Source organism: Drosophila elegans, unplaced genomic scaffold (assembly GCF_018152505.1).
Source record: "Drosophila elegans isolate 14027-0461.03 unplaced genomic scaffold, ASM1815250v1 contig_208, whole genome shotgun sequence".
NCBI lineage: Eukaryota > Metazoa > Arthropoda > Insecta > Diptera > Drosophilidae > Drosophila > Drosophila elegans.
Genome location: NW_024545578.1, coordinates 3415184 through 3440327, shown reverse-complemented (window position 1 = coordinate 3440327; position 25144 = coordinate 3415184). Strand labels below are relative to the sequence as shown.

The 25144-nt window shown below is 45.7% G+C and overlaps 2 protein-coding genes across 5 annotated transcripts in view; both read right to left on the bottom strand.

Moving 5' to 3' along the window:
• LOC108145644 (titin) overlaps window positions 1-25144 on the bottom strand; it is an 81457-nt gene that overhangs the window by 45474 nt on the left and 10839 nt on the right. For all 4 annotated transcript variants that reach the window (XM_041708200.1, XM_041708202.1, XM_041708203.1 and 1 more), the window contains exons 7-19: window positions 19542-25100; window positions 19195-19482; window positions 18901-19132; window positions 18665-18836; window positions 18418-18604; window positions 17286-17634; window positions 15909-17220; window positions 15631-15760; window positions 5932-11406; window positions 4495-5730; window positions 4061-4128; window positions 3675-3978; window positions 3267-3341 (exon numbers count right to left, since the gene is read on the bottom strand). In XM_041708200.1, the coding sequence (XP_041564134.1) occupies window positions 3267-3341; window positions 3675-3978; window positions 4061-4128; window positions 4495-5730; window positions 5932-11406; window positions 15631-15760; window positions 15909-17220; window positions 17286-17634; window positions 18418-18604; window positions 18665-18836; window positions 18901-19132; window positions 19195-19482; window positions 19542-25100 (15387 nt within the window). The remainder of the gene's footprint in view (window positions 1-3266; window positions 3342-3674; window positions 3979-4060; window positions 4129-4494; window positions 5731-5931; window positions 11407-15630; window positions 15761-15908; window positions 17221-17285; window positions 17635-18417; window positions 18605-18664; window positions 18837-18900; window positions 19133-19194; window positions 19483-19541; window positions 25101-25144) is intronic.
• Window positions 10-3256, bottom strand: LOC108145643 (titin-like). The gene is made up of 4 exons (XM_017271180.1): window positions 2340-3256; window positions 1196-2271; window positions 920-980; window positions 10-729 (listed from the first exon to the last, which is right to left on the bottom strand). Exons 1-4 carry the CDS (start codon window positions 2410-2412, stop codon window positions 659-661), a joined length of 1281 nt encoding a protein of 426 aa, XP_017126669.1. The 5' UTR covers window positions 2413-3256; the 3' UTR covers window positions 10-658.

Genomic DNA, 25144 nt, shown 5'->3' with positions numbered 1-25144 from the left:
CTGTGAATGTAATGTAATTAAACAATGACAATGTCGACCTCTCTTTTTGTTTTAATTAAAACAATTTACTAACAATGATGTTAACAGCTGTAAAAGCCGTGCAAGCATCATTCATTTAGTATCTGCGGTAAAATATATAGCTAGCGGTGAAGCAAAATGAGTTGCACAGTAAACGAAAAGATGGGTAATTCTTCTCTCTATTTATAGGTGGAATGCAAACAGACAGAAATTGGAGATAGTTCTTACCTCATTAGACATCAGGAAGTCGTCCAGTTTGACGTGCAAGGAAATAAAGCGCTTCTACTCTTGAAAGTGAATGTATATTGCAAAAGCATTAGAGTGTGCGGAAGTCTATATAAGTTAAAGCTTATATGGTATATAGTAGCAAGATATTCAACTAAAAATCAGGTATATATAGCTTTTAGTGGTGGTGATTAGCGGTTAATGGGTAATTTTAATATTCGGTGGCGTCTTTTTAGAATATACACATGATTTGTTTGTTTTGACTTAACAAGATTTAATTGTTATATTTGTAAAGACAATATTTATTATTGTTTTTGCAGTATTTTCTTTTTTAATAATATTAATTAGACTGTAGTTGAGTAGTTCGTGGGATGCTACATCGTTACTGGTGGGATTTATTTAACTGGTGTTTTTTTTACAGGACATCTGTGTTTATGTTCAAACCTTCTTGGACAATTATCGTTCGTTCCTCAACAAATGTTTCCTCTGTCGAATATGGGATGGGATTTTATTTGCCGTGTTTTGGGAGTGGCACGAAAAGCGAAGGTAAGTGAGATCAAAGCAGATTTACATATTAAAAAAAAAAGAAATAAATATAAACTTCTTTAAGTATGCAAGTAAAAATAAAGGTAAGCTAAGTTATAAATTAAACTCCCCTTGTTGCACAGACACTCACCTATTTTCACATGTGTGATGGCCTCGTGACTTTCAATTATTTGCGATGTCTCTACTATTCTCTGGATTGCCGTGATCAAAGTAGATAAAAATATTTGGAAAAATATGAATGTTTATCTGCCTGCTTAAGCTTATTAAACTTTAGTTGAAATGCTAAAACTAACCCCAATTAAAGAAATAAGTGTAAAATTCAAATAATTTTTTTAAGCATTTCAACTGTCTGCATAACAAAAATTTAAAAACGAACAAAACAAAACACATTGAACAGAATTCAAACCTCTTTTCCACATATCTTCCAGTCCTGTGATATGAAGTCCTCCCTAACAAACTTTCGTATGACGATCTCAATGGTGATTTCATACGTCTGAATCATACGTATGAAAGCCTTGAAGCCGACAGTAGCTGCCAGGATGGTTTCGTCCTCATTTGAAGACTCGCTCAGGATTTGGGAGATCAGCTCTTCGTGACCCTCTCGCTCTACGAGCTGCACCAGAGCCGATTGGGACTCGGGTTTCTTCAGGGATATGAAAATGTTTTGCTCATACATATATGTAATCTCGTAATGTTCACAGCCGTAACGCAAAAGCAGTCCAATTGTGGCCAAATCTCTGAGGGCAGACTCTCCAATTTGGCCAAAAGACTCCGCCTCAATGGACTCGAGTAGCCATTGGACTTCCTCGTGATGCGACAGGACTTGAATATCCTCAATTGTTATGATCTTCTGGCTGATTTTCGTGCGTATAAGCTCCACAGTTTTTGTAATCTCTATTCTCTTGCTAGATGTGTAGGTTTCTTTCTGCTCTACTTGAACTTTAACTTCTTCTTCTTCGTCAGCCTCTTGGACTTTTTCCTCGATCTCCTCCACCTCTTCGATCTCCTCGACTTCTTCGATTATTTGACTGCTGCGCTTTTCGGCATCGGCAATTTTTCTATCTTTTACTTCCAAAACTTCCGAGACTTCGCTCTTTTCTACCAGAATAGACACGGGTTGTCTTATTTTGATCACATTCATGGTAGTTTCTGCCGTGCTGGCTGGAATAATTCGAATTTCTGTTCTTTGCTCGGTCTGCGACTCTGAAGCCCCCGATCTCTTAACCACTGCCTTTTTTCCAACCTTCTTTTTAATAGTAGTCTTGGACTTGACCGTATCCTCGACTACAGTGCTAGTAGATGATATATCGAACTTGGCCCGCGTCATGGTCATGCCAATCTCGTTGATGAGCTTGCAGTTATAATAACCGCAGTCCTCGTTTGTTATTTTCATTATTTCTAGCGTGGCTTCCTGTTCCCGTACTACCATGCGATACTTTTCAGATGCCCTAAGCTGAACGTTGTTGAAATACCATTGAATATCTAAAGTCATAGAGTTAGAAACCAATCTACATCAGACCCCGAAACTAGAACTCTTCGACATACAATACCTGGTATCGGGTTGCCGGCAAACTGTATCAAGAACTTGGCTGTTTCGCCTATGGCAGCACGGCAGTCACGCATTTCGTTTAGTAGTGATGGCGAGCATTTAGCAGCTATAAGCACAAAGATGGCATAATATCTATGGATTAGTTACTACCTGGATTATCTAAAAGCGGAAGGAGGGGGTGCGTGTTTTTATTGTGTACTTACACAGCTTGGTTTACAACAAATCAGTTTTCGTGTGTGGCTTTAAGTGCATTTATATATTGGTTGTCTGTTTGTATTTTTAAGAATAGAGCTATGATCACGCGAACAGTAACACATAAACGGGTTTTAAATGCATGCATTATCGAATTTTTCGACACATTGTGAAGTGTAAAGCAAGCAGCGTTCTGGGAATGTTATAACATTTCTTTGGATTGAATTGAACACTTTTTGTAAAATAATAGGTTAGTTGAAATTTAGAATAATTGCGAATTTAAAAAACCAATTACTTGCAGATGATATACAGATATTGACTCTTTAAAAGATATACGAACGATAAATAATTTTTAATTAATACTAAAAGTTCTATATTGGCGTTTACTTTTTGGATAATTTTATTTGATAAAGGTAGGGTGGGTTGGGGAAGGGGTCAAGCCTTAGAGCTGTAAGGGACCGAGACAATCACAAAGCTACATATTTCTTGGGGAGGGCACTTCACAGGTTCACATATTTGTTGCTTTTGTACGATACAATGTATTATACATGGACAAATACAAAATAGAGACAGAAAAAAAGATAAGACAGGAGACAAAGGACAGACTTTGTGAATTTTTGTAGTTTTGTGGTTTAAGACAAAGGCACAGAAGACATTTGTGTGTTGGTAACACGAAATTAAAACACATATACACATAACAGTGGTAACAGAGCTGGCATTAGTCGAGAATACATACCTTTGAGAGCCACCTGCATTTCCTCCATCTGAGTCACCCATTCCGGCTTGCGGTAATCCTTCGATCCAACGATGCCTTTACGAACATAGTGGAAGTAATAAATAACAAACCATTATTATATTTGCTTAACAAAGTAATACAAAGAATATCTGTTAAATTTGTCTGGTTATCGTTAAACTATGAAGTGTTTCCTTTTTGTCATTTTTGGTGTACAATTCTGCAAGTGTTCAACATTTAAGTGTAAAAGGGAATTTTGGGTGGGAGTCTTAACAATAAATTGGGGTCGGAAAGGAGTGGGATTTTTTATAAAATGCAGCTCCAAAAATCTGAAATAAAATGTTACTAACAAAAGCAAATTTTGATTCATATTATAGAGTGAACTATATACGGAATAAACCATAAAAGTACCTTCGACCGCAAAGAGCGCCGTGGTTACTGCTACACCCAGTGGATTGTATGCTTCGAAACTAATTGTACCCAAATCATCGGGATAGACGTGGTTAATGACCAACACTGAGGTGCCGTCTTCGAAATTTTCGATCTGATATTCCTCGGAAGCGAATATCTGCTCGTCGTCACGCAGCCATTTAACCTTCGGTTTTGGTTTACCAATGACCTTAACTTCCAGCTTCGCTTGCTCACCCTCTTTGGGCTCGATTTTCTCTGGTAGCTTTTTAATTATTTTCGGTGCTTGTTCGTCGATTGAGAGGGTCTAGAATGGTTTGCGTTATAACATTTGGTAGGTTAGCATGGAAATCCTTGTTTGAAATCTCAAGTACAACAATAACGCTTACTCTATCTAGTAGATCCTCCTCAGATCCTGTGAGTCCAGTGATTTCAGAATCGGGGATATATTCAAATGCTAAAAAAATACACATTCGAAAGCGATATCAATATAAGCGTGTATTCACACGGAACTTTCATTGCAACGAACTCAAATAACGGAAAATTATTTACAAAAGAAACGAAAGTCAGTGGAGTGATCGGAAAAAGGGGGAGAAAGGATTTAATGGACTTGATAGACAGTAAGACTTTCAAAACAGTAGAATCACATGCAGGCTCACCAAGCCAGTTAGTACAAAAGGGTTTTTTTTTAAAGAACTCAGTTGTCAGGGGATAGTGTAGTAATTGGAAAACCTTTCTAGGTGTGGGATGCATGTAGTGTGTAGAGTGGCACTACTTCCAGCTGGTTAGCTAGTTAACTACCGATAGATACCATCACAAGTACCTTGAATTTTAACGTTTGTCTTGCTCGAGCTCTTGCCAATCTTGTTTGTGGCCACGCACTCGTATTGACCCTCGTTTTCGGGGAAAACTTCCGTAATCTGCAGCTGGCAATTGCCTTGCAAGTCTTGCGATATCGTAGTTTCCTTGTTTTCAGTGATCTTCTCCGCATTGTGATACCACTCCACTTTGGGCGTGGGCTTGCCCGTAACTTGGCAGGTCAGCAGCAATGCCTCTCCATCCATTACCTCCACGGGCTGAATGAGTTCCTCAACAAATCGCGGCGACTCGAATTCGACTGCCTCCTCTTGGGGCAGAGACTCAACTAGGTTGACGGTGGCCGTTGATGTCACCGAACCACCCACATTCTCGGCCCGGCAAGTAAAGGGTCCGACGAATTGTTTCTGGAAGTCCTCAATTAGCAACGTTGACTTGTTGGCCTGGCTAACGATGCGTACTTCATTCGAGCTCTTGATGGGCTCATTGTGAACAAACCACTGGAAGGACGACAACGGCTCAGACTCCACAATTGCCTCAATAATGGCAACTTCATGTTCGCCAAAGTATTTGGGCTCAAGGGGCTGAATAAATCGTGGTGGTTTGATTTGCTCATCCGGCTTCTGATCTGAAACCACCACCGATCCCGAAGACTTGGCCTCGCCCACCTTGTTTTTGGCCCAAACCTCGTACTTGCCAGTGCGTTTACGTGTCATATTGATAACCTTAATAGTGGTTGTCGTTTCGGTGGTTTCTATGATGGTCTCCTCGTTTTCAATGACCTCGCGACCATTGCGCATCCATTTGATCTCTGGCCTCGGTAGGCCTTCGTACTTGGCTTCAAAGAACAGAGTACCTCCAGTGGGTACAACTACGGCACTAAGAGGAGTAACGGTGGGTGCCTTGAGTATCTCCCGAGGCACTTCATCAACCCGACTTAAGATATTGGCATTGCCAATGGCACGTCCAAACTGATTTTGCGCCTGAACAGAGTAGATGACAGCTTCATTGGGAGTGGGGTTTATAACCTCCAGGGCCACATCGCCGGTTTTCTCATCATAGAACACTTGCACGGTTTCGCTAGGAATAACCTCTTCAATACCTCTGTACCATTTGACCTGAGGATTTGGTTTTCCTGTCACTTGACAGGTAACCGTAACTTTAAGTCGCTCGGGCTGCTTCTCCTCAGTAAACTCAATCTTTAGTGGTTTGGTAAACTGTGGGGCAACTCCTTGTTCTTTTTCTGTATTCAATGTGAATAAGTAGTATTTAAATATTGTGTGTGCTATTCGTGTAATGTTATTAAATTATATACATGTAGGTTTGTGATCAAGGTAAGTAAAGTTTAATAGATTGAACTTTAAGAACCGTTCAAAATACCTCACGAAAAAGTCGTGAACATTGCATGGGATTAACACTATTTCTATTCTAAGAGTACACTTACCTAAAATAATGTTGGTACGACTCGTTGCTACTCCAGCCTCGTTCTTGGCCTCACATGTATAGACGCCAACATCGCTGGGTGTGACCTTGGCGATCTTCAACTTGGCCACCTGTTCGACCACAGTGATCTCATACTTCTCCGATGCAAAGAGCAGGATATCGTTAAAGTACCAGTTGATCTCGGGGAATGGTACACCCTCAACCTTGCACTCCAGCACCGTTGGCTCCTCGGGAACGCATTGTCGAGGACGCAATTTCTCGGTAATCCTCGGTGGCTTGATCTCCTTCTTCTTCTTCTTGACAAGCTTGCGCTCCTGACCGATTACTTCGGAGGTGGTCGTCTCCTGCTGGTTTTGCGTAAGCTGCTGGTCTTCGATAAGCTCCTCGTCGGCCACCTTATCAATGCCTTCTTGGATACGCTTCTGCGTGATCAGTTCCAGCTCAGGCAGCGGTTGGCTGTCATCCAGCACCACGCGACGCTTCTCCTTCTTAATGATGTTCGATGTGACCTTCATCTCAAGATCACGTCGCACGTCTTCCACATCCAGCTCAATGAGCTGTTCAGTCGTGATGAATTGAGGTCTTGTGTCTTCAGTCTTCTTTAGTAGGGTAATAGTCTTTTGTGAGATCTCCTGGGATATTTCGTCCACCTTTTCAATTTCAGCAATAGCCGCCTCCAGTAGCTGGGGCTGGCCCTCGATGGAGGCCTCCTTTAGTCGTTTCGTGCGCTTCTTGTGCGCCTTCTGTTTTGCCTCGGGAGTCTCCTCTGTGGGCACAACTTCCTCTTCGGGCAGTACGTCTTCAGAAACTGCCACAACCTTGACATCGTCTACTGGCAACTCTTCCACTTGATCTTCCTCAGCGATGGGTTCATCGAAGGGTTCAACCACTTCTTCGGACACCTCGTCCACTGAAGGTGTGGCCTTCTTCAGCTTGGGCTTCTTCTTTTTCTCCTTCTTAGCCTTCGGCTCCTTAGGCTGACTATCTTCAGGCAGCTTAATTGGTTCAAGCTCAAGTTCCTCCTCTTCGATTTCTGGTTTTTCCTCGGGCACAAGTTGTGGGCCAGGTATGGATTTTTCTGGCTTCAGCGGCTCTTCTACTGGTTTCCTTGGAATTGGCTTGAGTGAAACTTCCTCTGGCTGCTCTTCCGCCAAGGGTCGGCGTTTACCTGAAGGCATTTTCTTTTCCTCCAAGATTTCTTCGACCGGCTTCTTCTTTTCACCTCGCTTCCAGGGCACCTGAGGTTGCTCCTCCTGGGGTTTCGGCTCCTTTTCTATGTCAATGTGCTCAGCCTCTTCTAATTGGGTTGGCTCAGCATCGGCAATTTCGGGAAGATCTTCGTGTTTTGGCTTCTTTACCTTCTTGGTCTTACGCTTCTCCTCCTGAATGATTTCTTCCTCCTTTCGCTCGACATGCTGCAAGTCCACTTCCTCCAGCTTGACTTCTTCGGGCTTGATGGATGTGCGTTGAGTTGGTTTTAGGCGCACTTCCTCGAAGGTCGCTTCTTGGGGCAGCTCTTTCTTTGGCCTTGTAACCCGCTTAAGGGCAACCTCTTCAACCTTCTCGACAATTTCTTCTTTTTTCGGTTTCAGCTTGGGTGCAACTTTTTGTTCGGGGATAACTTCCTCGACAGGTTGTTCCTCCAAAATTTCTTCAACAGGTTGCACCTCTTCCTGCAGAGTTTTCTCTTCCTCAAACTCTTCGATTTCTTCAACCGGCTCTTCCATTGATTCTTCGTTGGCACTCTTTGTCTTGGGCTTTTTCTTTTTAACGCGCTTCTTCGTAACGTCCACTATTTGGTCTTCAGTGGTGATTACGAACTCCTTTACCTCGAATTCCGTTTCAGGTGTTTCGGGTTGTGTGGTCTCCGAAACAATTGCAGTCTTTTTCACTGGCTTCAGCGAGACTTCCTCTATTTGTTCTTTCTCGGGCAAAGGCCTTTGTTTCCTTGGAGCAGGCTTAAGTGAAACCTTTTCGAGTTGTTCAACCTCTTGGGCTTTGGGAGCAGGTTTCGGCTTTTTGGGTTCTTCCGAAACGGTTTCCTCAATTTCTTCAACCACTTCAACTTCCGGCTTTTCAACTTCTTTCGGTAGCTCTTCCGTCTCCTCTTCAGTCACCTTCTTTTTGGGTTTCTTGACCTTTTTCACCTTGCGTTGTTCTTCCACAATTTCTTCTTGCTCTTCAACTAGCTCTTCTTGAGGAGCTTCCTCTGGTTGCTCATCTTCCAAAACGGTCTCTTCTAAAATCTTCTTCGGCTTCTTAGCCTTCTTAACCTTTTTCTTCTCTTCCAAGATTTCTTCTTGTTCTACGACCTCTTCTTGTTCTTCGATGACCTCTTCAGGTTCTTCAATGACCTCTTCTGGAATTTCCTCTACAGGCTGTTCCTCAACAGCAGTATTTTCAACGGTTTGCTTGGGCTTCTTTACTTTTTTAACCTTTTTCTTTTCCTCAACAACCTCTTGTTGATCCTGAACGACCGTTTCTTGCTCTTCTACAATCTCTTCCTGTGAAATTTCCTCTTCGGGCTGCTCAGCCTCTTCGACCACTGCCTTGGGCTTCTTGACCTTTTTGATCCTGCGTTTTTCTTCAACGACAACATTTTCTTGTTCTTCAACAACTTCAGGTTGCTCATCGATTATCTCTTCTTCGGTAACTTGCTGTGTTGGCTTAGGCTTCTTAGTTTTCTTGACCTTGCGTTTTTCTTCAGAAATTTCCTCGAGCACTTCAATAATTTCTTCCTGAGGCTCTTCCTCTTCTGGAGCAACTTCCTCATCCGGCTGCTCTTCAAACACCTTCTCGGGAGCTTGTTGCGTTGGTTTTGGTTTCTTCGTTTTCTTGACCCGACGCTTTTCTTCAACAACGACCTGCTCTTCTTCAACCACTGCCTCTATTTGAGCATCGACCTCATCATGATGCACTTCTTCAACGGGCTCTGGCTTGGGAGCCTTCTTCTTGCCCCGTTGCCACAAGACAGGCTCTGGCTTGTCCTCCACCTTAGGCTCCTCAGGCAGTACATCGACCGCCTCTTCGTAGGTCTTGCCCTCATCAACCTTCTCTTCGAAAACTTCTTGTGGTTGCGGCTTCTTTTTCTTGCCGCGTTCCCACAACACAGGTTGTGCTTCAGGTTCAACGGGCTTAGCCACCTCCTCTTCCAGAGTATCGACTGCAACCTCTAGGGTTTTTGGTGCTTCCTCGACAACTTTCTGTTGTTCCGGCTTCACCTTCTTACCGCGTTCCCACAAAACAGGCTGCGGTTGAGGTTCAGTGGGCTTAACTACTTCTTCTTCAAGCGTGTCGACAGCAATCTCGAGAGTCTTTGGAATCTCTGGTGCTTGCTCTTCGGGCTTCTGTGACTTCTTCTTGCCACGCTCCCACAAGACAGGTTCCGGTTGATCTTGCACTTGAGGAATAGGTTCTTCTGGTAGCTCATCAGTGGCTTCTTCGTAAGCTTTCTGCGTAGGCTGCTGCTGCACAGCTTTTTCAACGGGTCTGCTGCTTCTAAACGGCTTCAGTTGGATCTCTTCGGTCTTTTGTGCTTCCTTAGGTCGTGGACGTGGCGTTGGCCTCAATGTCACTTGTTCCACCTTCTGTTCCGGTTCCCTTGGTGGAATTACTCGGCGAACAGCGACCTTCTTTGTTTCCTCAACGATCTGCTGTTCGACCACTTGTGAAGTATGTACAACTTCCTGGGATGTGATGGTTTCCTCCTGCTGAGCCACCTTTTTCTTGCCGCGTTCCCACAGGACTGGCACCGGTTCCGGTTGTTGAACGGGAATGGGTTCAACCAACTCGTCGTGGGCCTCTTCGTAGGTCTTTTCCTGCGGCTGGGGTTTCTTCTTGCCTCGCTCCCACAAAACTGGAGCGGGTTGGGGTTGCTGAACTGGAGTGGTTTCAATAAGCACGTCGTGCATTTCCTCGTACGTTCTTGGCTTCTCGACGTATTCTTCCTGAGCGGACGCCGTCTGAGGTTGCACATATTCAGGTTGTTCCGGCTTCTTCCTACCACGATCCCACATCACAGGCTGTTGCTGCAGCAATTGCTGCTCTTGCGTATCCTGACGTTCCTGCAAATGAAGCAACGATGTGTCCTCCACCTGGATAAACTTTTGGGGCTCTCGTGGCTGACGCCAGCTAAGGGCCTCTTGCTGGGTGCGCTGGTTGACCATCTTTTGGTGCTCGTACTGCTCCAGACTCATCATCTGCGAATCCTCAACCTGCACAAACAGCTGGCGCTGAGCCTCCTCAATGAGGCTCTGTTGTTGCACCAACTTTTGTCTATCGATAGTCTGCGAGATGATCGTATCTTCAACTGATGTCAAGGGCTGCAGTTGTGGGCGCTGCTGCTGTTGGCGCCAATTGACTGCCTGCTGTTCTCGTATCAATCTCTGGGCTTCTAGTTTCTCGCGCTCCGAAACATGCATAATGTTCACATCCTCGGTGGTGATAAACTGCTGCTTATAGATGTTGGACTGATCTTCGTATTGCTGCAGCTCATCGCGACGCATCACCTTTGAGATCGAACCCTTGGAGCTCTCGTCAATCAAGACGACAGTCTGCTCGGCTGTGCCCGTTTGGAACTCCTCAGTTATAACCTGCTGAGCTTGCAGGTGTCGCAACTCAACTTCCTCAATCTTGAACTTGTCGATTTGCTTTGTCACCTTCTGGACACTCTTAAGCTGCTGGCGCATCTCCTTCCAGGGGATAAGATCCTTGGCGTTTTGCTGCTGGGTGATCAGCTTGTCGATCTGGTCAGTCATCTCCATAATCTCAACACTCTCCATGCTCTTCAGTCGCTGGATTTCCTTGGTGCGCTGTACCTGTTCCACTTGAGCCTGCTGCGGTAGCTGCTCATCTGTTTCGATTTGACCCTCAAGGGGTCGCAGATAGACTTCATCCAAATCGAACTTGTTAAGCTGCTCTTGAACACTCTCCACTGCCTTTAGCTTTTCTCGCATGGTGATCCAAGGAACCGCTTCCTTTTCCGTCTTTCCAGCAATAATCTGCTCCAGCGTAGCGCCCAAACTCATTATGCCCTGATCGCGTTCACTCTTAATGGACTTCAGTACAACAGTAGCTGCCTCCAATTTGGGTGTCGGCTTTTTCTTTTCGATTGGCGTAGCCTTCAAGCTAATTGTCTCCTCGGTCCACGATTTGACCGGCTCAGGCTTAAAGCCTGGCAGGAAAACTCCCTTATCCAAAGATCGTCCACGAGTAGGACGTGATGATTTACGCCACGGAATTACCTTCGTTGCTGGCTGCAGTGACTTACTGCGCACCTTGGGTTTCTTCTGGCGCGACCTGCCCTGATGTTGACCCTGCCCGTTGACGCCCAGGAATTGACCAAACTGCTGGCCGGGTTGCTGGCCAGGTTGGAAAGCGTGGGGCGACTCGGGAGCACTGTCCTCCCGGCCAGAGGATGAGGACTCATCCTCGGCGGAATCAATTGTTCGCAATTGAAAGGCCGAGATGCGACGTTCTAGAGGGGATCAAGGAAAGATTCCGTTTAGTATACCCATCGGAATAGGTAAAACAGCGAAAGACATCCAGAGTTCGAGTGGGACAAGGGAAACTATTATTTCTCAAACGCTTACCTTTTTGGACTTTCCTAATTTAAATTTAAAATTGAACTAAATTAATAGAAGAATGTAAATCATAAACTATAGCATTTAAAACGCTTAATATGTGAGCAACATTTCTAAGCTAATCGTTAGCATAAATGCAAACTAAGAATTTTAATTGCTTAGAGTTAACAAGCCAAAATGAGTTATTCAAATGAGACATAAACATAAAAAAGAAATCGGAACACATTGATGGTCAGGCGCAAAAAAATGTTATATTAAATTTTAAAACTGCAAGGGGATCCCAATAACTAAACCAATACCTAGTTCTTGTTCTTGTAAACTAACAAAAAATAACAAACAAGTACTCTATGCAAGGTGAGACAAATCAATAAACATTTTCTTTAAAATTGCTTAAGGTGAGAGGAACTACTTCATTAACTCTTCAAATTCCTTTCAGTTAAGAAAGCTCAATCTATGAACTCTGGATGGTCATCCAGATTTTAAGTGGTGTAGCCTAGTACACTTAAAAGAAAAATATAAATAAGTTTTTTAAGTTTTTCACTTCCTTCAAGTTGTCAGATCTCAATTTGCAAACTCAAGATGGTCATCCAGATTTCAAGTGGACTCACAATTCTACCACTTACCTGCACTTCCCCATTCTACATTTTATGATTCACCTGAGCGGCACATAAATCATAATTCTTTGGCATAAGCGAACAATGAACTTGAATATTTAAAATTAGAATGGAAAATATCAGAGCAGAACATGGGCAATAAATAAGGCTGCTCTCGGACTCGTCGAGGAAACCCAAAACCTTCCATCTTGAATGTTGTGGGTGCGTGTGTGGAGCACAAATCAAATTTGAAAAGTGGACAGCTCATCTGCGTTGACCGTGAATAAGGCATAAATTGGTATTGGGCCCTAGGTCACCACTACATATTTTTTGATAATTGGCATTGGTAAAAATAGGTGCGAATAGTCAGGCCGAAGTGAGGCCGTGTTTTATCTTTGTTTTGTGATTCACTAATCGGTTGTGACGAATCCACTTGAGGATGATTAGAACTGCATTAGCCTGCACCTAAAACTGGCACATTGTCATGACAACAATTGGGCAAGTCGTAACGAATAGTGACATTCGTTTGACTTGAAATCATCATCATCATCGTGGTTATTGGATGCGGTTGAGAAGGGGGAGGATGGAATTGGAATTGGGATTGTGGCCAGGCAAGTGTACAATTGAGAGCGAACAATTCAAATGCCTGTGTATACATTAAGGCCAAAAATAGATATCTGATTAGTGGCGGCTACGTCACCAGGTGGGGCTGCTGCGGAACAACAACAACAGCAGCAGCAGTTCGGCAGAGCTACTACAGATTTATGGGCGGGGTGTGTCTGCTGCCTCGATATTTTCGGGGCCCATCGCCAGAGCGCATCTCAGTCGGATGTAGACAACAATCGACCGCAGAACAGAACAGAACAGTACAGATCTTGGATGGGGCAAAAATATATACCCCTTGCATCGGCATTACCTACCTGTGTACCTGAGTTTTCCTCAATTATTGGATGACGGGAAGCAAGCAACAGCGGTGCAATGTGGCAGCGATAGCAGCAACAAAGTGGCAAGGTGTGGAGCATTTGGCAGTTATCAAAAACAAGTTTCCAATTATTATGCAGTTTGCTTGGATTTATTTATAGACGCGGTATTGGTTTTAAGTATTAAATACATGAGAGAGATACAATTAAACAACAAAAGAGTGTACGCGAGTGTTGGTTTATGTTTTTAAATGGAAACAAATCAATTAAAGTTCAAAGTCATCGTAATGTGATCGAACATAAAAACATATCGAAAGTAAATTAAACATAAAATAAACATGAATCAAAGGATTGGCAGATTATCGAAATTCTAGATACAGTAGATAAGACTTAAAACGAAGGTCGCATGAGTTTTTATGATTAATTTTTTAGTAAAGCTTCTCGCCACGAAAGGAAAACATGTAACAAAAAAGTAGTCAAAATATTGGCGGCACAAGCGGCAAATACTATCGAGATTCGTTTGGTTTTTGTACACGAAATGTGGATGACTGTTTTGGTGAACGAGAAATTGTGTGTGACAAACGAAATGGTAACGAAACGAATTAGTAAAAAGCGGTAGTAAAAAATGAATAATAAAATCTCATGCAACATCACTACAAAATAAATAAAGTTCAATTAAATTAAATTTAATTAAATAAACAATACAAGTTCATCATCGTCATTTAAACATCGCTATTATCAACATCATCATTATCATCATCGATGGACTGAAGGACTGGAGCGTACGACATTCTGTTCGGAATTGTTGGTAAAAGTCATAATATGAAGTATAGTATCTTAAAGCTTCCCACTGTCGAACCCTTTCTAACAGGGATTTTTCTTTCAGACTGGGACTACCGAGGCTAAACCATCGCTTGAAGACAACAATCTGTTTCGGCCTGGCAGCTAAATATAAAACTTAGTGCAACCATGAATCACAAATGCCTGAGACTCGATGACTGAACAGCCGTAACTGATTAATCTAATTAAATTCGTTTCTGCACCATAAGCAGAATCATCAATTTATGTTCCTCTCTAATGACCAAGTGTATGAGTCTACCGACTAAGATCGGTATATCTCTAATCTCTGCATGATCCACCTTATAGACAGCAGCAGCAGCAACAACAACAACAGCAACAGCAGGTAATTTATCATTCTATTTTGTCTAGAACTAAGAAAGCAAATATATTTTTTGTCGGTTTCGGTGTTTTCGTTTTATTGAAAGAAAATTGAAATAAATTTCAAGATTTACTTGAGAAAATACATAAATGTTTTTCATTGTAGCCGAAAGCCAGAAATCCAGACAGCACCGCCTGACTAAAAATAGCGGAACGGATTTTTTAACACTAATCTATTGGAAATTAGTTCTCGAAAGCCAAACATTCTCCAAAAAAGAAATTGAAAATAGAACTGCCGCTGGGCGTACATATGTCTCTATATGTTTGAGTAGGGTGGCAGCTGAAATCCCACGGCTGAACGGCTTTCGATATTTTCAGATTTTGTTGGTCTCTGCTCGACTTGTGCTAGTTTTTGCGCACGGTCAACGGGGGGCAATCGGAAAATGGAAAATGAGCAAATGTGTATCTGGCAGATACAAGATACGAGCACCACTGGCATCGCTGCGCTAGATGTGTCATCCATAATATTTTATGCTAATATTCAAATGAAAAATAAAACTTTCACGCTCGAGCGGAGGCGGGACAAATGTGCGTTTTGCACACGGCCCCAAAACTATCCTACTCATAGATGAGCCACATAATATACATATCTATAGGTATATTTACGGACGGGTACTGAAAAATATTATTATGTATGCTTAAAGTGGCCTGCTGCTTGGTACATAAGCTGCCTTATTTATAACTCAACTCAAGGGGCTAGAGATCTATATTCTACATTTGGTTTTGACTCATTTCCACTTTCACTCAACTCGCTGCAGAATTTGAAAATTTTCACTTTAATGGCTGTTGCTGTTGCTTCTGCTGTCTTGGTCGTGCCAGAAAAGAAAAATGGTCTATAAATATTTATGTTGCAAAATACTTGTAATTATTTTTATTGTTTTTCAATTAAAAATTGCTTTAATTTTTTTTTTGTGGTTCTTTTTCGGTTACGTTTTCGTGTTAGACATATTTAAATTAAATATTTTTGCTGCATTTCTTTTTTTGTGTTTGACATTTTGCAATGGTTAGTAAAAATAACTCGTTCGTTTGATAGTTTAGAAAAAAATCCTTGTTGAAAGTTTCGACAGGTTCGCATTAAAATATTCTTCACTCAAACTTTTACGACTAGTAGTTGATCATATATATAGGTAGGTTGTGGGGTAGTAGTAACTGTATGTAATACGTCAGTAACTCGGGGATTAATAGTTAAATTTCTTCACGTTCGTTGTTTCTTTTCTTTTTTGTTTTGTTTTGTTCTTTTCTTTTTTCTTTTTTTGAGCATTCTTTGGAGTTGGTTTTGTTGATGTTGGTTGGATTTGTTTTGTTTGAACACGGTTCGCTTACGTTTGGTTTTACTTGGTTTCGAACTCTGGTTTCGGGTTTGGCTTAGTTATAGTTTAATCCTTACTTTTAACAGTCAGTTTGGCTGAGGATTCGACCTGGCCGGTGGACGAGGTTACACGTACAGTAAAGATGCCCGAATCCTCCTCGTAGGTGGTGCCAATAAGAAGCACAGCGCTGTTGCCATCGAAGATCATCTGAAAGTATGAAGAATAGTCATTAGTGAGCTATTGATGGTATTTGCGTATTATGTCCTACGAATTATATAAGAAAGATTTAAAAATCTATGGTAAAGCTTATTAAAGGAATTTAAAGTTTGTCAAAAACTTAAAAAAAAAAACCCACCTGGAAATCTGGTGTTTCGGGGATCAGCTGACCCTCACGGAACCACTGGACACTGGTGGCCTTCACTTTGCCGGTCACCGTCGTCTTAAATTGGGCGGGCATGCCCTCGGTGACAGAGACATCCTTGAGAGCGGTGATGGTGGGCGGGGCGTCTAGGTTCTCGATGGGACGAACCTTCAGCTGAGCGCTGGTCTGAATGCTGCCCAGTTTGTTCTCGGCCACACACTTGTAGGTGCCCTCGTCTTCGGGGAAGGCTTCCGAGATGACCAGCTGGTAGTACTCGCCTTGACGGCTCATCTGGAAGTAGCGCGATGGCTTCACAAAGTTCTCACCTCGCATCCAGCGGGCGGTGGGAGTAGGTTTGCCATCCACGCGGCAACGGAAGATAACCTTGCTGCCCTCCTCCACTGACTGGCTCTTCAGCTGCTCCACAATATGTGGGGCCTTCTCGCTGCCCGGAGTGGTTGGTTTCTCCGGCTTGGTTGGAGATTGCACAATGCAATCTCCATCGCAACGAGCCTCGCCGGCGGCATTCACAGCCACACACTCGTAGCGACCGGAATCCTCGGCGAAGGGTTCGATGATGAGCAGTGTGTGAACACTATCCTCTTCCAACATCTTGAATTTGATGCTCGGCTGAATCTTCATGCCGTTCTTAAGCCAGTAAACATCCAAAGGACGAGTGCCGGTAACCTTGGCATCGAAGCGAGCCAATTGTCCGGTGGCCACTGTGGTGCTCTGGATGGTGGTCACAAAGCTGGGAGGCTGAATGCCACCCTTTCCGGCACGACGACGTTCCTCGACCACCAGATTGGCACTGCACTTGGCGGTTCCTCCACGATTTTCGGCCACACACGAGAACACGGCCGAATCCTCGACAAACACCTGGCGGATAATCAGAATCGACTTTCCGCTAAAGGTGTGGATCTGCAAATCCGGGGAATTTTGAATGGGGAAGCTCTCACGGTACCATTTAACAGTGGGATTTGGTTCGCCATCGAATTCCACCTCGAATTTGGCCTGTTCGTTTTCAAAGACGCGGCAGGGCTGAATCTTCTTGGTGAAGACTGGAGCCTTGGACGGTTTCACAGGTCCCTGGACAACGCGCTCCTGAATGGTGCCCTTGTGCTCCACCTCGGTGGTCTCGGTGGCGGTGATCTTGCGGGTGATCTCAAGGTCACCCTGGATCTCCTTCTGCACCTGCTGCTGCTTGTTCATATGAACCTCGCGACCGTGAACAGAAGATTCTGAAGGATCGGCGGTGCCCTTGGGTGGAGCAGCCACCACCTGAGTGGTGCTTGTTTTCTCTTGACTACAGGAAGATATATTATTTGTATTTAGTTTTTTATTCGTAACCCGCATTTCAATACTACTTACAGATTTTCCTCATAAGATTGGGCCATTCCCTTTGCCTGTGAGCTGCTCACGACCTTCTCGCCGGGAATAGCATACTGATGGTTATCCCTACGCAGGTTGGTCTCCTTCAGCAACTGCTCTGTTTCCAGTGATTGCAACTTGTTGTAGTACTCCTCGCTCTTCTTGGCCTTGACATTTTGCTGCCAGTCGGGCGTGGGTGGCTTGTATTGCTTGGGCTTCAGATGCTCGACGCCCTTCAGGGTGTGAGAGCTCTGCTCGGAAAGAACCTGCTTACGCTCGTCGAACACCTTCTCTAGTTCATTCTCCTGTCGCTCCTTCTGATAGGCGGCTAGTTCGTAATCATACCACGCTAAACATTGAATGATTCGAGGGATTATTTAGTGACACACTGATTTGATCTCAACAGCAATTCTTCGTAAAGCCAATTATAGCTCAGCCACATGCAATGATCTTTGAGCATTAAAAAAAGAATAAACTAGCATGCCATAAGATCTTAAAATTTATTTACAAGTAGTCGACTTAGTGGAAATTATGATTAAAAGGTTAAAATTTCAATGGGGTTTTTCGTAGAGGTTCACTAGCTCTTTTCTTGGAGGGGATAGCAAATGAGTATAGACAGAGAAAGGGTCAATGATCAGCTGGATGATAACCACAGTTTAGAACAGACGGAAAGTGCACACGAAAAACTACGTTATAACCATATTACCCCGGTTCCGGCAATACTTAGGGAGTCTCTTTCCATGGCCTCCTCTGCGCGATTTCCTCTTCTGAAGCTTGAAGTCGCTGACTGAAGTACTACTATCGGTTCTTTGGGGGGATTTATAGGGATTTGGGAAGCATTTTTTGTAGACTTTTGGGTAAATTTGTGGTTGTTGTCTAAACTGTTTAAACTACTTGGAATGTGGCTGGAGTGCAATTAACTTGGGTGCTACGGCTACTTAAACTTTTGTGGCATGTTGTATGTTGGAATGTATATATTTACAATGAGTTTCTTTTGTGATATAGCATGTAGTGTCCATATTAAGTTTGGTCAGCTAAAGTCTACTGCATTTGAAAATTGTTAACATTCTAATAGCTGTTATAGAAGTAATAGTTTCCAGATTTTCTGGCGAGTGTTGTAAAGTAAACTTACGACGTGGCGAATTCTTCAGCACATTACGATAATCGTCCGAACGGGCAACAACCTTCAGTTCAGTGGTGGCAATGGATTCGCCCACAGAGTTACGGGCAATCACTTCCACCTTGCCGGTATCATACTGACGGGTCTTCGGGACATCTAGATGGAACATGCCATCGTTGGTCAGCTTGTAGCGAGAACCCTGGAAAAATAAACTTCTTAGTCGGAAGATTTTTTTAAAAGGAATACTCAATAGACTTACATGTACAACAGTATGTCCATTGATCAGCCACATAACCCTGGGTCGTGGGTGTCCAGTGACACGGACACAGAATCTAGCTGGATCGCCCTCCTCCACAGTCTGGGGCTCCAGTTTGCTCACAAAGACCGGCTTGGTTCTGGGCTTGGCATCGGGATCAACCTCATCTGGCACCCTGAAAACACGTTCAATATAGAAATGAAACTAGTGATAAAGTTTATAACAAAGCTGATACTTACACTTGCCATGAAGCTTCCATTTCACGAATGCGGTCAATGCTCTGCATGTGAGCGGGCAGCTGGGAATCGTAGACAATGCCTGGCTTGCCAGAAACCTTAATGAAGGCACGAGTCTCATCCTTGCCATACAAGTTGGTGGCACGGCACACGTACTCTCCACTGTCCTCGGGGTAAACCCAGCCAAAGTTCATGGCCACATAACCGAAATCATAGATGGGCTGGAAGCGGTTCTCTGTAGAACAAAAAAAATTCATTAGAAATTCTTAAACCAAACTAAATTTGCGTAATACTTACTATGCAGCAAGGGTTTGCCATTGAAGAACCATTCCACCTTCATGTTGGGATCTCCCACAGGAGCCAGCTGGCATTCGAATTTGGTCACGGCCATCTCGGTAAGAGTGAGTTGTTCCTTGATCTGGGTGACAAAGCGAGGAGGCTGCTTGCGATCGGGATCGAAGAGATCGTCCTCGGTCAAGTGGACCTCGGAGGTATATTTCTTGATGGTGGCCTCCATTTGGGTCAGTGCGTCCGAACGCTTCATGCCGCGAGGTACTTGGTTCTGCAGCAAAATTGTGGGAAGCTCTGAAAAGAAGAACAAACACATAAGAAAAAAGTCGCAATTACTCCAAATCATAACTTACTCTTGCAGGAAACAGTGGCCCTCGTGCGATCTTCGCCATGGTTGTTAATGGCACGGCACACGTACTCTCCGGAGTCCTCTCCATAGACATACAGAATGTCCAGAGAAACAAAGCCCATGTCGAAGATGTTCCTGTAACGATGTCCAGAGGGCAGGGGCTTGCCATTGCGATACCATTCCACACGCAGACTGGGATCGGTCTTGGGTTCCACCTGGCACTCGAATCGCACGGCCTCGGCTTCATCGACAGTCACAGAAGTGATCTGCGTGGTGAACTTTGGTGGTCCAAACTCCTCTTCAACCACCTTCGGGGCCTCTGGGATGCGACCGCGTTCCAGCTCCTTCAACTTTTCGGAGGTCATGCCCTCGGGCAGTTGCGACTCGTACACAATATTGTGCTTGCCTTTGCAGGTGACCTTGGCAGTTGTGGTGGCAGTGCCCCACTTGTTGGTAGCCCGACAAGTATACTCTCCTGAATCCCTGGCATAGATGTAGTCAACATCCAAAGCAATAAAACCAAAGTCATTAAGCTGGTGGACCCTTGACCCAGTGGCCATGACATGACCGTTGTAGAACCACTCAATACGCATGGTGGGATCGCCCACAGGCTCTACACGGCAATCAAAGTGGACTGGACCACCCTCGGGAACATCCAGATTGTCCTTGATGTCCTCGGTGAACTTTGGTGGATTGGGCTGCTCCTCATCGATCACAAGCTCCTCACGTTTGTGCATGCTCTCCTCCAGTTTCTGCAAGCTTTCAGTGCCAGTGCGGAAGTTGGAAGGCAGCTGGGGCTCCATGACGATGCCCTGGCGACCCTTGACCTGCAACTTACAAGAGACCGTAGCCTCGCCATGTTTGTTCGTAGCCTTGCAAGTGTACAATCCCGAATCGCGTTGATAACAACCGGCGATCTCAAGGATCACGAAGCCAAAATCGTTGATGGTCTTGATACGGGAGCCAGCCCACAAGGCCTTGCCGTTGTGGAACCAATCCACACGCATCGATGGATCGTTGATCGGCTGCAGGCGGCACTCAAAGTGAGCCAACGCGTTCTCCCCAATAACCATGTCGAAGGGTGTTGTGATGAACTCTGGCGGCTTGCCAGTATCATCATCTGGCACAAATTCGGTGCTGCGGGAGCCCAAACCCTCCAGTTCAGCAATGCGATCGATTGTTCCCTCCATTCCCTTAGGCAACTGAGATTCCATGATGATGCTGCGCTTGCCCTGGATCTTCATGGTGGCAGTGGTCACAGCCTCACCGTATTCGTTGATTGCACGACAAGAGTACTCGCCAGAATCTTCAGGGTAAACGGGAGAAATCTCCAGAATGACGAAACCAAAGTCGCAGAAAGTACGGAATCGGGAACCGGCCTTCAATGGACGTCCGTTCCAGTACCACTCGACCTTCAGCTTGGGATCATCGGCAGGAGTGATCCTAGCCTCAAAGTGAGCATTCTCACCCTCGCGCAGATTGTCGATGTTCTCCAGCGGTACAGTAAAGACAGGAGCCTTGCCCTTCATCTCTTCGGTGGTCTCTTCGCGAGTGCGCACCATGCTGTACTCCAAGTTGGCGATCTTCTCTAGACCACCCTCCATGCCTCGCGGCAGCTGGGAGTCCAGAATAAGGCTTGCCTTCGAGGCGCACTTAAGCGAGGCACGTGTTGTGTCCTCACCGTACTTGTTATAAGCCCTGGCCTCGTACACTCCGGAGTTCTCCTCGTAGCAGTACAGGATGTCCAAGATGACGATTCCAAAGTCGTGGAAAGTGCGGAAGCGGTGACCGTGTGGCAGTTTCTTGCCATTGAAGTACCATTCCACTACCAAATCGGGATCGGTAATTGGAGTCAAACGCGCTTCAAAGTGAGCAGACTGTCCCTCCACAAGCTTGGTGACATCGACGATCTGGGTAATGAACTTGGGTGGTTCAGCAACCAGAGGAGCGGAAGTGTCTGCCTGCTTTCCTTGTGGGCACTCTAGCTCCCTGATCCTCTGTAACGAATCCGGCTGCAAACTGTCGTAGAATACTCCACCACGTCCTCCACAATTGAGGGTGGTGCGGGTAAAGTCCTCACCGTACTTGTTCCAAGCCCTGCACACATACTCTCCACTGTCATGATCCTGCAGATAGGAAATATCCAAGACGACGTAACCAAAGTCGGATACGGTCTTGATGCGGTTGGAGTGACGCATCAGCTTGCCGTTGTGATACCACTCCACCTTCAGTTCCGGATCGTTGACTGGGATCAGAGTGCACTCAAAGTGAGCGGACTGACCGTCCTTCAGGCCCTGCAGCGGCTGGATGTGGGAGGTGAAACGCGGCTTCTGTCCCCTCGGCTTGTCGACGCACTCCAGGTTGCAGCTGATCTCAGCAGTTCCATGCTTGTTGGTCGCACGGCAAGTGTAGGTGCCGGTGTCCTCGATCTTAGTGCCAAGAACCTCCAAAGCGACCGTGCCAAAAGCGTAGATGGTACGCACACGATGGCTGGCTTCCAGCACCTTGCCATTGTAGAACCACTCGATGATCATGCTCTGATCTCCAACAGGAATAAGATTGGCCTCAAAGTGAGCCAATTCACCCTCACCGATGTCGGCGATGTTAACGAACTCGGTGGTGAAGCGTGGTGGGATACCCAGATCGGGTTGCTCCGGCTTTGAGCCATCCTTGCGAAGAGAGTCCTCCAGGTCCTGGATCTGTTCCAAGCCCTCGGCTCCCTTCGGGTGCTGGGTAGACTCGATGATGCTCTCCTTGCTCGAGCAGAAGATGGTAGTCGAGGTAAAGGCCTCTCCAGCCTTGTTATAAGCCTTGCAAGTGTAGATGCCCTGATCGCGAGCATAAACCTCAATCATGTCCATGGTAACAAAGCCGAATTCGCTGGTCATCTTGAAACGAGAGCCATGCTGCAGCATCTTGCCGTTGAAGTACCACTCGATGAACAAGTTGGGATCCTCCTTGGGTTCCACGTTGGCTTCCAGATGGATGGGTTGAGCCTCCGACAGATGAAATTCAGCTTGCAGTGGCTTAGTCCATACTGGTGGTGGGTACTGCGTTTCGGGCTTGGTGGACTTGCTGGTATAGCGATTGGCCAGCTCCTCCTCAGTTTCTTGAACGGCCTCAAGACCTGCCTCACCCTGCGGATGCTGCGTGTCCAGGAACATGGTCTTTCCGCCAGTGCACTTAAGGGTGCCCGAGGTCGTTGCAGATCCCTTGCTGTTGGTGGCCTTGCAGGTGTACACACCGCTGTTCTCAGCATAAGAGTTGGTCAGATCCAAAGCGCAATAGCCAAAGTCGTAGATGGACTTAAACTTGGCAGCAGCCTGCAGTGGCTGTCCATTGTAGAACCATTCGATAGACATAGTGGGATCACGAGCTGGCTCAACATTGCATTCAAAGCGCACGTTGTCGCTTTCCTTGCACTCGATGTTGTTCAGATGGGTAATGAACACCGGAGTTTCGTAAGTAGGCTCCGGAGCTTCTGGACGTCCCTCCTTGGGTGCCTCCAGCTCTCCAATACGAGGCAACGAATCCGGATGCAAAGATTCGGCCTGAAGCCAGTGACGATCTTCGATTTTGAGAGAGGAAGTCGAAACTGCTTCGCCCACCTGGTTGGTGGCCTTGCAGGTGTAAATAGCCGAATCATCCGCACGCAATCCGTTGATGGAAAGAGTAACCAGTCCAAAGTCGAAGGTGCTGCGGATGCGGGAGCCAGTGGTCAGAGAAATACCATTCTTGAACCACTCAATGCGGAGGTTAGGATCCGCACGAGGCTCCACTTGGGCTTCCAAGAGGACATGTTGACCCTCATGCAGCTTGTCGTAGCTCTGCAGATGGGTGGTGAAGACCGGAGCCTGCTGAGGAGTCGAATCCACAAACATCTCTGGCACACGGTTCATGGCAGCCTCCTTCAGACGAATAGCCTCCCAAGACTCCGGGATCAAAGGTTGACCATCGATATTAGACTTGGTCTTAACCTTCATGGCAGTGGAGGAAACAGCCTCACCAGCGGCATTATAAGCACGGCACATGTAGACACCGGCATCCTCGGGCACCACCGCAGTAATGTCCAAAGTGACAAAGCCAAAGTCGTGAGTGGTGCGCAGTCGAGAGCCCATTTGCAGTTCAACGCCGTTGATGAACCACTCAAATTTAAGCGAAGGATCACCCACGGGCACAACACGTGCTTCGAAGTGGGCATGAGTACCCTCCCACAGCTCTGAAGGTCCAGTGAGCAGCTGGGTAAAGATGGGCTTCTCAAAAAGACGCTCTGGCTCGCTGGGACGCGGAGCCACAGGTTTCTCCAACTGGTGAATGCGACTGATGCTGTCCGGATGTTGGGTATCCATCTGGATGCTGGCCTCAGATACCACACGCATGGAAGCGGTGGTTACAGCCTCTCCCAGAGGATTGACAGCGCGGCACATGTACACGCCCTCATCCTCCTTGCGGATGTGCGAGATATCAAGCGACACAAAACCAAAGTCGTGCTGCTTGGTGATACGGGAACTATCCTCGATGACCTTCTCGTTGCGGTACCATTCCACCTTTAGGTTGGGGTCACCCACGGGAATCAAGCGCGCCTCGAAGTGAGCCGTCTGGTGCTCATTGATCCTATCGATGTTCTGAAGTGGTTGAGTGAACACCGGACGCTGACGAGTGCCAGGGGTCTCAGGCTCCTGGCGCTGATGAGGCGCCATCGACTCCAGCTTGCGGATCTTCTCCAGACCCTCGGGATGCTGGGTGTCCGAAATGATGGTACCACGCGGAATCACACGCAGATTAGTGGATGATGCAGCCTGACCCAAAGCGTTAACAGCACGCACGGAATATTCTCCGGCGTCTTCGGCCACAGCGTGGGTGATGTCCAGGGACACATATCCAAAATCGAAAGTGATGTGAAAGCGAGAGGCAGAAGGCAAGGGCTTGCCATTGTGATAGAATTCAATGCGCAAGTTGGGATCGTGAACTGGAGCGACCTGGGCCTCAAAGTGGGCCGTCTGGCCTTCGTAGATTTCGGTAGAACCACGGAGTTCAGCGGTGAAATGAGGTGGACTAATGGGAGTGTCTCCAACCTCAGTACGGGCATTCGGCACCTTCGACTCCAGCTTCTGGATCTTCTCCAAAGCATCGGGATGCTGGGTGTCCAGGATCATGCTGCGACGGTTCAACACGCGCACATTGCAGGTATTTACAGCCTCACCCAGTTGATTGGTGGCCTTGCAAATGTAGGTGCCGGTATCCTCGCCATAGACATACAAGATGTCCAAAGCAACGTAGCCGAAATCGTGGGTGGTGCGGTATCTATGACCGGTGGGCAGTTGCTTTCCATTGCAGAACCACTCGATCTTTAGGTTGGGGTCGTTGATCGGTTCCACTCGGCACTCCAAGTGGCCGTGTTCGCCCTCCTTCAGATGTTCCAGGTTGCTCAGCGGAGTCAGGAAAATGGGCTTCTGGCCCTTCTCCTCCACCACGGCTTTAGTGGGAGGCGCATAGCTCTCCAGCTGGCGAATCTTCTCCAAGCGCTGAGCATCCAAGGTGTCCAGGTCGAGTGTCTTGTTTGCTGTTAGTGAGAGATTGTTTAAGGATTAGTTAGTTGCACTTTTA